We start from the raw sequence: 12,883 nt of genomic DNA, 5'->3' as shown, positions 1-12,883 counted from the left end.
TGGTGAAAAATCATTGAAAAGTTGTGATATGAGAAGTAATCTCTTTTATTCTGGAACAATTCCTTATTGATGCTTGACTTTTATAAATGTTAAATACTACAAGCCAATTATTTTGTAGTATGTCTTCAATTTGGGTTTGTCTGATGTTTCCTCATGTTAGTTTTAGGTTATATGTCTTTGGTAGGAATAGCACACAAGCGAGGCTGGTTTCTTATTTTATCCTATCAGGTGATGCATGATTTTCATTAATCCCGTTACTGATGATGTTCAATTTAATCACTTGGTTAAGGTGTTGTCTGTCTGCCAGACTTTTATACTATAAAGCTTTCCTTTTTTTTTGAGTAGAGGTATTTTGAGACTCTGTATATATCTTTCTATTCTTCATACTTTTCATTCATTCATTCATTCATTTATATTCACATGGGCTCATGGTTTTCTATTTTATTTGGTTAATTATAGTCTGTAATCAATATTTATTTATTTATTTTTCTTTTTTCTTTGGCAGCACTGAGTGACTTGTGGGATCTTAGTTCCCCGAGCAGGGATCAAACCTGGGCTCCCTGCAGTGGAAGCACAGAGTCCTAATCCCTGGACCACCAGGGAATTCCCATGTAATCAATATTTATTTTGATGTTTATGTTGTCTCAGGTTTGGACAGTGGGAGCCCCTTCAAACTGGCTTCTGGATCCTTTTGACATATCGCTATCATTCTTTGAACATTTTCTTACTTTATCATACAACATGTGTCAGGAGCATCTTGTATTTTCTGGCAACCAGTCCTAGAATCAGCCATTTCTCCAAAATGCCCTGGTTTAATTTGCTGGAGTATGGTATTTAGAAGCCATTATGTAGGTTCTAACTGTGGTAAGTATGTTCATTGCTATTGGGGTGTTACTGTTCCATGTCTTCTCAGTGGACACACATATATATATGTGTATGTGTGTGTGTGTATATATATATATATATACACACACACACACATACACACATATATATACATATATATGTGTGTGTTTATATAACATGTGTAATATGTATTATAATGTACATATAATATGCATCTATATATTTTTCTGTGTCTGTATATATTGAAAGCTGTGAGTTCACACTAATACCTCCAATTCCAGTTAAATATCCAACACTGCAGGATTCATTGTAGTTTTCTTCCTCTCCGTATCTGTAACTTCCTTCTCCAGTAGTGAGAAATCTGTCTCCCACTCTTCTTAAAACAGGAAACACTTGTGATGTTTGGTAGACCAATATTAATTCTTCCTCTCTCAACTTGGGGTCTACATGGGGCAGTAATTATGTGACGTGAAAACATGGATAATAGAGTTTTGTTTGATAGTTTAATCTGCATTTGATAATTTAATCTTTGAAAATATTAAATAGAGTAGAGTCTCTAATTTTACATTTGTAGGTATTTATACCATGTTATCACTGCCAAGAGAAACAAAATCTTAGTTTGATATCTCAGGAGATGATCATACTGTCATACTGCAAATGAGGGAAATGAATTATATGATATGAAATTGTCTTTATAAAAAACTTCCTGACTTTATATCTTTAGTGGAAATAAAAACAACTGATTCCAAGTTGCAGCTATGAGCAAATCTCTGAGTTTATTTAAAGCATTTATTTAAAAATGTTTCTTTTTAGTTGGAAAACCTTTTGATAATTTTCTAACCTGCCAGCTACCATTTTATTTTCTAAAATTTATGGTTATCATTAGAATCAGGTATAAAATGTTATACTTTTTCACATTTACATGTTTTAAAATTAAGGAATCTTTAATTAAGGGTGATATTTGATTCATTAATGGTAATGTATCTCTTCTAATAATTATAAGTGTCTTAAATGTGGTATCAGCTATTCTTTTTCAGATCTTTGGCCTGGGATCACTTTTCTACCCACACAGTTCCCTTTTCATGTCTTTAAGTACTGCTGACTAGGCTGGGCTTCTCTAATCTCCAGTTTTGGAGATTCATTTTAGCTGTTAAATAGGAAGCTTAAACTCAACATGAACAAAACAAAACGCTTGTTTTTGTTTTTGTTTTCCTTTCAGTTTTATTGAGATATAAATGACATACAGCGCTAAGTTTAAGATGTACAGCATAATGATTTGACTTACATATATCATGAAATCATTACCACAATAAGTTTAGTGAACATCCATCATCACATATAGATTCAAAAGAAAAAGAAAAAGTATTTTTTCCTTGTGATGAGAACTCTTAGGATTTACTTTCCTAACAATTTTCATACATACAGCAGTCTTAATTATATTAATCATGTTGTATATTACATCCCTAGTACTTACTTATTTTATAACTGGAAGTTTGTATCTTTTGACCACTTTCATTCAATTCTGCCTCCTTCCACCTCCACCTCGGGTAACCACAAAATCTGATCTCCTTTTCTGAGTTTGTTTGTTTTTGAAGTATAATTGACCTACAACACTATGTTAGTTTCACATAGTGAAACATAGTGTTTCAGTATTTCTGTGTGTTACAAAATGATCACCACTATACTAGTTACTATCTGTCACCAAACAAAGATATTACATTATTATTGACTATATTCTCTACACTGTATACTTCATCCCCATGACTCATTTATTTTTGTAATTGGAATTTTGTACCTCTTAATCTCCCTCACCTATTTTGCTCATCTTCCAACCTCCTTCCCTCTGACAAGCTATTCTCTGTATCTATGACTCTGTTTCTGTTTTGTTATATTTGTTCATGTGTTGTTTTTTTAGAATCCACACATAATAGAAATCATACATTATGTCTTTTTGTCTTTCTCTGTGACTTATTTCACTTTGCACAATACACTCTGGGTCCATCCATGTTGTTTCAAATGGCAGAATTTCATTCTTTTTTTATGTCTGAATAATATTCCATTGTATATATATATATACACCACATCTTTAGTCATTCATCTGTTGATGGGCACTTCGGTTGCTTCCATATCTTGGCTATTATAAATAGTGCTGCTGTGAACATTGGCGTGCATGTATCATTTCAAATTAGTGCTTTCATTTTTTTCCAGATATATACCCAGGAGTGAGATTTCTGGATCATATGGTAGTTCTGTTTCTAGTTTTTTGAGGAACCTCCATACTGTTTTCTATAGTGGCCTCACCAATTTACCTTCCCACCAACAGTGCATGAGGGTTCCTTTTTCTTTCTTTTTTTCACATCCTTGCAAACACTCGTCATTTGTTATCTTTTTTTTTTCAAAAATTTCAATGTTTATTTACACATTGCATATCAAAAAGTTTGAAAAAAAAAAGTTTCAACAGGAAGTTAGCAAATTCTCATAGATCTGCCTGTCTCTAGCACTTGGGGGAGATGGGAGTCTTGTAGTTCTTAGAGACTGGAATCCTGATGGCAGAACTTCAAATGTTCTCATCACTTGCCAAGGAAGTGCCATACTTGATCTTCTTCATTACTTCCTTTATTCAGTGAAAATGACACTGATTCAACTAATGATCTAGCTTCCTCTTGAGAGCAATGGAAAGAGCTATCACATACCTGCACATTTGTCCAATTTATAGCCCTTCCGTCACACTTCTCCATAAGCAATGCTTTGCAACATTCATGAGTAGATTTAATAACTTTAAGAGCAAAAGCCTTGTTCTTGAATTCTCCATTAAAAGCAAACTGGTTTTCCAGTTTTCCCTCTGGTATCTTATAAAATCTAAACCAATTAAGTGTAGCTTCTAAGTAACCAGGTTTGTACTTCTTAACATCTTCAATATCATGAAACTTTGAGGCTTCAGGATCATTCACATTGATAGCAATTAATTTCCAATCTGTTTCACCCTGATCAATAAGAGCCAGAATTCCAGGGATCTTCACATGAACAACATCTCCATGAGAAAGAACCTTTGAGCCTATCTCACAAACATCAATAGGATTATTATCTCCACAGCAGTCTGTGCTCTTATCTTTTCGATGGGGTTCTTCCCAAGTCTGAGGGAGGGCACCATAATTCCATATATAACCCTTGTGAGGAAAGATATTGGCCACATAGGGAAGCTTGCCATCCTTTACATCTTGTTTAATGGGATTCAATGACTCCTCTGTGGCAATCTCCATTTTAGCATTTGTCCACGGAGGTACTTCTACAACCATATTAAACAAATTCTCATATTCATCATTTCATGCTCTCTTTGTAGGAATGCCATTTTCCTCTTCAGAGGAATATCATGAAAGGGGGAAATGTAGTGACCAGCTACATTCTTGAAAAAGAGGCGGGAACCGGGAGAGTGGGGCTGGCCGTGCTCCTCCGTGCGGTACAGGGCCATGGCGGAGCGCGGCCGGGGCCCTGAGCTCGCTCCCTGTGGCAGGTGGGCGGCGGCGCCGGTGGCAGCGGGGGCGCCAACGCGCCAGGCCCAGCTGGTCTGTTGTCTGTTTGATAATAACTATTCTTACATGTGTGAGGTGATATCTCATTGTGGTTTTGATTTGTATTTCCCTGATGATTAGTGATGTTAAGCATCTTTTCATGTGCCTGCTGGCCATTTTCTTTGGAAAAATATCAGTTCAGTTCCTCTGCTCATTTTTTAATTGGATTGTTTGTTTTTTTGATATTAAGTTATATGAGTTCTTTGTATACTTTGCTATTAACTCCTTATTGGATATATTGTTTGCAGATTTCTTCTCCCATTCAACCGGTGGCCTTTTCGTTTTGTTGGTAGTTTTCTTTGCTGTACTTTTTAGTTTGATGTAGTCCCATTTGTTTATTTGCTTTTGTTTCCTTTGCTTGTTTGTTTGTTTTTTAAGTCAAACCTTACCTTCTCACATTTTCCCCTATTTCTATAAGTAGCAACATCCTTCTTTGAGTTTCTGAGGTCAGAAATTTTGCAGTTAGCTTTGACTTTTTTCTCACTCTCATACCCATAATTGGTCCATCATTAAATCTTTTATAGTATATTCAGAATCTGTCTAATGCTCTCTACCTGCTTCCTACTCAGTCATAGTGATTCAAGCTACCGTCATCTCTTGCCTAAATTCTTCTGGTAGCCTCCAAATTGTCTTCCTGCTTCCATGTTTGCCTTACCATCTGTTCTCCACCTTGAAGCCAGACTGATATTTTAAAAACGTACATTATATCATTTTACTTCTCTGCTCAAAACTTCCAGGAGCTTCTCTTTTTAACTCAGAAAAAAGCCCAATGGCCTCTGCATACCTTACATTTGATCTAAGTTTTTTCTACGTCTTTGGCCTCATCTCCAACATTCTTTCCTTTTCTTGTTCTGCTCTAGCCATACTACTGACGTTCTTGCTATTCTTTGAACATACTAAACATTTGCCTACCTCAGGGCCTTTGCAGTTATTATTCTCTCAGGCCAGAATGCTCTTTAATCTGATATTTTCTTGGCTTAAATCCTTCAGTTTTTTTCAGGTCTCTTGCTCAAATATCACCTTATCAGAAAAAGCTTTCCTGACTGCCCTAAGTAAAATTAACCTACCTCTTCATGCTCCTTATCCCCCTTTCCTGTTTAATATTTTTCCATAGCACTTGTCACCATCTAACATATTTTTTATATAATTAACATTGTATTTTACATACAGTCTATCTGAATAAATTATATTATATATATTTAGTATAATGTATGTTGACTTATAGCCCCCACTAGACTATAAAGTCCATGGAATCAGGGACTTTGATTTTTTTATTATGTGTCCTCAGTGTTTGTAACAGTTCTTAAAATGTAATTGGTGTTCCATTAATATTCATGGGATAAGTAAATAAATAAATTTACCTTATTAGAGAAAGAATTTCCTTTGTTCAGATTCTAATAGTACCAGTCAAGTTAAGACATTTCCTGTTGCTTTCTTCTCTTCTCTTTGCCTAGTTCCATCCCTGATGGAAACAGAGGCAATTTTGTGTGTGGAGATGGGAGTTGGATGGGTTAAAAAATGCAAGGAAGGAAATAGAGAAAAAGAAGACCATACCCTTCTTCTCCACTTTAAGTGTCCCAGCTTGAAACTACTACCAATTGGCAGAGGGAAGAAGTTTTAACTTTAAATCAAGTTGGTGTTTTGATCAATAAACTGGACTAGACATTATTATTACTGAGCTAGATTATTCTTGGCACTAAAAGTAACTTAAAAGAAGAGTGTCTAAGAAAATTATGGGACCTTTCCTTACCCAACATTTTCTTCAAAGGACAAGAGAAAAAAATGAATCTGCAGATTGGTTATAAAGGACCTAGTATAAAGGGAATGAATGAAGTTGTTGTTTGTTTGTTTGGGTTTTTTTTTTTTGTCTGCATTCTATGGAGTTCTGCTTAATCAACATAATGGTTACCCTTCTATTGTGCTCTTTATCACAATGGTTAGTAATCTGTTGTTTACGTGTCTGTCTCCCTTACTAGACAATGAGTATAAGAAGAGAGGGCCAGTTTATTAAGCCTGTTTGTCCAAGACCCACCATGGTGCCTGAAACATAGCAACCATTTAGTGTTTGTTGAATAGCACCCTCCTCCCCCAGCCTCTCTTCTCACCTCAATTCAAGAGTTACCTGCATACCAAAATACGTTGAGTATCAAAAATGCAATATTTGGTGATATAAAAGAGGCTGATTGCTTAGATATTTAGAGATTATACTGTATTCCAAGGTTTAGATCTGCTTACCACAATGAAAATTTAATATCACTCCATTCTATACTCTAAGGGAAAACACTTTACTTCTGATATATCACAGGGTTGCCTTTATTCTTCCTTTCTTGCTCAGGCTCTCAGCCACTTAATCTGTCTCCCCCGGCAGGGTATGAATGTGGCTTTTATGGAATCCAGTGTTTAGAATAAAAGCTGAAAATAATCCTCTTCTCTCGACATCTGGTATTGCTGTGATGCCTTTTAAAGGCAGAGCTTGAACCCTTATTATTTAAAAGTTTGAAAGTCAACATCTTCTGTATGCTTGTGGCAAATGCAAAAAAAATTGACGACTTTTTGAAAGACTGTGGAGAGAGCCTGTGTTTTAGTATAAAAACTACAGCATCATTGTCACTATGATCCAGAGGTGAAAAGTTATAAAACATTTTGGCTCAAAGAGATGCCACATGAATTTAATAATTTTCATGTGGATAATCATTTTCCAAACAAACTGTAGCCATGACTTAATCCCTCCTAGAAAGACAGGAGTGTATCTTCAAACAAACTGCCTAAGCTGTTTGTTCACAGTTTGCTTTTTGATTCAGCAAGATGGATTATGAGGGGTAACAACCAGAGCTGTGACAGCTTTGGCTAAATCCCACCTGGCGTTCAGTCCGTTCGTTTCTCCTTTAAAAAGCTCTCCAAGTTCATAATTCTACAAAAGGCTCAATCAAAGTCATTGGAGGAGTGCCTTGGCTTAAGGGTGGTGGTAGTGGCAGGGTTGGGGGGGTGGTGTTGGGGGAGGGGTTTAATATGCCAAGTAAAAGATCCATTGTTATTGAAAAATTCTTCATTTGTTTTATTTACATAGTGAAAGCAACCCAAGTATGAATCCAATTTGAAAAATGCAGTACTTTGGCTGACTGTGAAGTGAAGTAAAAACATTTAAGTCCTATCCCACTGCTTTTAGTGAGTCTTTCCTGGTCAGTGACAGCCCAGTGACCCTTCTTGGGGCACAGTGCGGCTGCCATTTTCCTGACCTCTAGACGTTGTTTCTTCCATAGCACTCATCCACGATCATATTATATATATAATACACATGTGAAACCTCCTCCATCATATTTATTAGCCTATCTCCTTTCTACTATGATTACTATCACCTTCATTCCCCTCACCCTGGCTAAAAGTGTCAGTAGGGAAGGAAAGAAAAATTTGGTAGTCTTTCATTGCATACGAGAGTTCCTGACAGAGGAGTTGCAAAATACAGGACTAAATGGCTACTGAGTATTTCTTTTTTCAGTTGTAGGATGCCATGTTAGATATCTCACAGTTCTTTAGTTCCTTGGTTAGAATAGGCAAGTTAGTGTTAATTGTTTATGGTCAGCAGCTGTCCACTTTGGGATATCAACATATTGGTCAGTCTTCATTACTCATGAAGTGGGTAGCAGATAATTTGCCATTCATAATTAAAATGCTGACATTTAAGAATAAATTACTTTAAAAATGGGAGCTAAATCAAAACCATCCGTATTTACAGTAAAAATCAGTTTATCTTTACTTGCATTGAAGCAGCAAAAGAGAGTGTAGAGTTAGCATGAAGAATTGTTGACGATGTCTATGGGAGTATTACATTCCTGGGAGGACAAAATGTTAGGAAACACTGATCTTTGCTTCAAAGCCCTAGAAAGTAGAAGCAAGAGATGGCAAACTTAGATTGCCTTATACTCTTTCATTCCTTGTCATCATTCCCTGTATGGACAGTAATTTTGTACCTGATGCTACCTTCCTAAAGTCATCTTTGAGACTTGGTTTCTAACGTATAACTGCTTAGCATGCATTTGATCCCATATGCTAACAAGAAAGGAAAACTATAAATTCAATCTTGCTTTGAGATTGAACTATGGATTTCAATGACTATATCAAACCTTATACCTGAATTGTTGTTAAGCGCCAACATTATTTGCATCTAACTTCCTCTTCCTTTATTTGCATACCTATCATGGAAGTGCTAAGCAGGAGTACAGGGGCACAAGGGTTGTCAACCTATGGGAAAAGGAAATAAATTTTAGAAATTTGGTGTTTGGTCCCTGGATCATTCAAGAGTGGCAGTCTGTTAAAATATTGATGTGTGCATATGGTGTCATCTCTTCAGATATCCTAGTAACAACCTACCTTTGAGACTCAGAGCTTGAAGTTTAAGAAAAGCATGAATTGAGAATATGGCATTATATTAGTCTTCTTCTCTCTTTCAATCTTTGATAGGTGTTGAGGACAATAAACTTGAAGGTTTTTTTGTACTTTGATTAAACAGTTTAATTATTGTATTGTTTTAATATTTTCTGTGGTTTCTGTGTTTTTCACGTTTTGCACCATTATTTCAGGTCTTCTGGACCTGAGATTCAAGAACAAGTTGTTGAAATTATTACATTTTTAACAATATATTGGAATCTGGCATAATCTTATTTATTTTATTATTTTATGTTCAGGTATTTGTTGATGTCAGTTAAAAATTATGGCCTTTATATACATTAATTTATCTGCAACATATATAAATGCATTTATAAATATACATATTGAAAGCATGTTTATTTCTAGTATATATAAACACATATTTTTTAGTTTATACATACGTAACACTTATTTTCAGTGTATGTGTAATGGTCGCAAATATTTTCCAGTGGCATTTGAAATGAAATTTTAATTTTTCATTGTTTTTCTTTTAAATTGATCAGTATAACTGATTAAGTAATCAGCTTTCATCTTTTTGTGTATGAAATGAATGTTTTCTGCTTTTACCTGGTAGCATACTTTTAGGGTAGCTAAGGTTTGGGGATGCAGCAGGGAGTTCCCAGAATGAAAGTGTTAACTCCCTGAAGAAACAGAACTCTGAAGAAATGTAGTGACAATTGTTTGGCACTAGCGTAGCACAGGCAGGTTTTAACATGCACATCCTGTTTTGTTGCTCTTGTTTTCCTGGTACCCAGAGAAAACCCAGATAATCATTTTCACTCCAACCACAACTGCTCAAAATGGGCTCTTATTCAATAAAGAAAATGAAGACACTTTTAAAATTTGTTTTTGAGGGTCTGAATTCTGTAGAAATACTCAGGCTGAAAACAGGGGGAGGAAGACAAATATTTGTTAAGTGATGTGCCTATGTCTAACATTAAACTAAATGATATGCTATACAAAACAAAAATGCTAATATTTCTGTAAACAAGGACCTACAGATAAGATAGATAAAGCACATGTAGGAGTCAGTTAATAAACATGGCATTATTTTCTACAGGGTTAACATTGTGCAAAATTTTGGGTCATGGACTCCTTGAAAATCTGTTAATAGAATAATACATAGTTACATAAAATTTGTAGGCAATTTTACAGAGGAAGGGGGTCTAAGAACCCCTAGAATAGAAAACAGGACAGTAATTTTAGGTTGTTCTTTCTTCATTATTTATTCAGAGAAGTCCTAGATAAGGACATTACTACTCATATATTCTCTTACAGCACCATTTATCTCATCTTAGATGTTCATGGTTATCAATTAACATTTATTTGTGTGATTATGTGCTTAATGTCCGCATCCTTAACTTGACTGTCAGCTCCATGCTGGCAGAAATATCCTCAATCACTGTTTCACTCCCTGTGATGAGCACAGTTCCTGGTACATAGTAATCACACAAATATTGGTTGAAAGAATCAACAACTGATTGTGGATTTGACACTAAATATACAAGTTAGAGAAGACAGCTAGAGTTACCGGTGCTGGAATTGTCAGGGTGAGTTTGATGGAGGAGGCAGCACCAGTTCAACCCACATTTATTGAGCACTTATCATGGGTAGGGCCTTGGGCTCTGCATGGGATGGGGGAGATATCTAGAGCTTATTTTTGAAAGGTGGGAAGTTTTGATGGTCACAGAGGCAGGGAAGAGGCATCTTGGGTGAGGGGAAATAGCAGGCTTAAAGAGTGGTGTGGAATAAGCACAGTGGATGAGAAAACTAGCATTGCTGGTGGATGTTGGATAATTGTGGAAAACATGGTGTGACAAGTTATGAACTGTTTTGACCAAGATGTTGCCTTAGGTTGCCTTGGGTCTCCATAAGCAGACCTTGTGATGAGAATTCATGTGCAAGTGATTTCTTAGAGAAGTACTCCCAGGAGAAATGAGTAAGGGCGTGAAGGGAAGGGGAAGAAGCCAAATAAGTGTGTGTGTTTTTTTAGGCAAAGTCCCAGTTTCAGCCTGATCCTGCCAGGGAGTTCTGAAGTGTAAATTACACCTCAGAATATGTCCAAATCCAGGCAAGGGAGCTAGGCTGTCACACTCCCACATTATTTGGGCATAGACTGCTGGTTACCCCAGGGGATGTAAACTCCCAGGCCCTTCCTGTTTTCTCTGCAGGAGCAGGGACAAAGTAGCTTTAGTAGCTCCAGGGCAGCCTTTGGAAGAGAGTAGTATGTGCTGATAATTATTAAAAGCAAATCACCCCAAAGCCAAGGAATGGACACACAGAAAGGTCAGAAGGATGGTAAAGCCTCTGGGGAGAGCACCTGCAGTGACTGCTACAGGAGTTCTAGCTTGACTTAGTAAGCAATAGAGATTCATCACAGTGGTTCCCAGATCTGGCTACACATTAGAAACACCAGAGGAACTTTTAAAGAAAAATTAATGACTTGCTCTGACTCAGATGAATTAAATCAGAACCTCTTCAGGTAGAACGTTGGCATCAGTGCTTTTTTAAAAAGCTCCTCCCTTGGAATCAAAGGATTGACTGGATTACAGGCTCCAGGGCAAGGATGTGGCAGGATGTAAGTATAAATAGTATTTTTAGGGAGATAAAGAGGCAGAATTTTATAGGCTGTATTCAAGGGAGAAAAAACTGGAGGAGGTAGAGTTTTAACAAAAGGTGATGACATGGACTGCGATGGTGGCAGAGAAAATGGAGATTAAAGGAACAAACTTGAGAGAAATTTTAAGGAAAAATCCAGGAGATTTAATAACTGATTGAATGTAAGAGATGGAGGAGTCAAAGATGGCTTGAAGATTTCCAGGCTGGGAGTCTGGCTTTGAAGCAATGTTCTTTGAAGTACTATGATGCTCAGACTGTGTGGAAAATTATATTAGCATAGCCCTTTGACATTTTCTGGAGAAGGGAAGGTGCTTATTATTAATAAGGAAGCTTGTCTTCCTTATTATTCTTTGGTCACAGCTTAGACATTCTACTAACTCTTTTAGGCTAAAAGTGATTGTTTAGATCATATGATCCATAATATAATGAAAGTAAATATGTCTTATGTGGCCTGAGAAATTTGTTCCCATGGAACTTGGAGCTTGGGTGTTCAGAAATGGTGTTCATAATTCTGTCATATTCTGCTAGTGTCAATATTCCAGTTGACAGGGTTGGCACTGGTTACTTCTGCTATTAATACTGCTAAATATACAAGTTTATAGCCATCTATCTTTTCTTATATCTTAGTCATAAATTGTAACCCTTGATATAACATATAACTAGATATATCTTTAACATTTTATGCTTTTTATAATGTGATAAGGTCTTTCTTATGTTTGTGGAGTAATAGAAACAACTTTTCTCGCTTGATACAATAATTATGTAAGCAATTGAAGTTTACATATTTTGCCTTAATTGTATAATATTTCTTTATATATACAAAGCAAAATATGGTTATATAACTACTAGTGCCACTCATTTTGTATAATACTTTCTCAACATATCACATGAAGAATCCAGTAAAGATGGTAAAAAAAGGGACTATTATCCCCACTTTATAGATGTTAAAGTTAAGGCCAATAGGAGTAAAGTGACTTGCCCATGGTTGCTTAGTACATAAATTGGTGGGAAAGAAGCATGAAATCAGGCCTTTTGTTCTTGATTCAAATGTCTTTCCCTTATGCATTGCTCTCTTATTCTAAAGCATTAAAAAGTGATTCTTGAGTTCTGCTTTTCCTAGGTTGTGATCATTCATATTTGGATATCTCACTTACTACATATGAGCTGTGGCTTTTAATTTCGGGAAGCAACAGTGGCAACAACAGTATCAATTTGATATTATCTGTTAAATGACAGACATTGTGCTTGGAATTCTACAAACCTTTTCTCTAACCCTCGTAATAACATTATGTGGTAGGTAAGTAATAACCTCATTTTGCAAATAAGAAAACTGAGACTTAGAGTGACGTTTTTCTATAACAAAAACGGTTATATCATATTTTAGATCCCACATATAAGTGGTATCATATGATATTTGTCTTTCT

The 12,883-nt window shown here is 35.9% G+C and overlaps 1 protein-coding gene across 1 annotated transcript; it reads right to left on the bottom strand.

Annotated features, from left to right (window-relative positions):
• Window positions 1-3,345: 3,345 nt before the first annotated feature.
• On the bottom strand, window positions 3,346-5,490 carry LOC133097312 (inorganic pyrophosphatase 2, mitochondrial-like). Its single transcript, XM_061199202.1, has 3 exons — window positions 5,483-5,490; window positions 4,200-4,418; window positions 3,346-4,167 (listed from the first exon to the last, which is right to left on the bottom strand). The coding sequence occupies exons 1-3, from the start codon at window positions 5,488-5,490 to the stop codon at window positions 3,417-3,419; spliced, it is 978 nt and encodes a 325-aa protein (XP_061055185.1). The 3' UTR covers window positions 3,346-3,416.
• Window positions 5,491-12,883: the final 7,393 nt, after the last annotated feature.

The sequence above is a fragment of the Eubalaena glacialis genome, chromosome 9 (assembly GCF_028564815.1).
Source record: "Eubalaena glacialis isolate mEubGla1 chromosome 9, mEubGla1.1.hap2.+ XY, whole genome shotgun sequence".
NCBI lineage: Eukaryota > Metazoa > Chordata > Mammalia > Artiodactyla > Balaenidae > Eubalaena > Eubalaena glacialis.
Note: the sequence above shows the minus strand (reverse complement) of the source record. Positions and strands in the feature narration are given on the sequence as shown.

Coding starts and splice junctions, on each gene's coding strand:
- LOC133097312 (XM_061199202.1), bottom strand. Junction 4,168..4,199: donor CATGATATTCCTCTGAAGAG/GAAAATGGCATT, acceptor GAGAGCATGAAA/TGATGAATATGAGAATTTGT.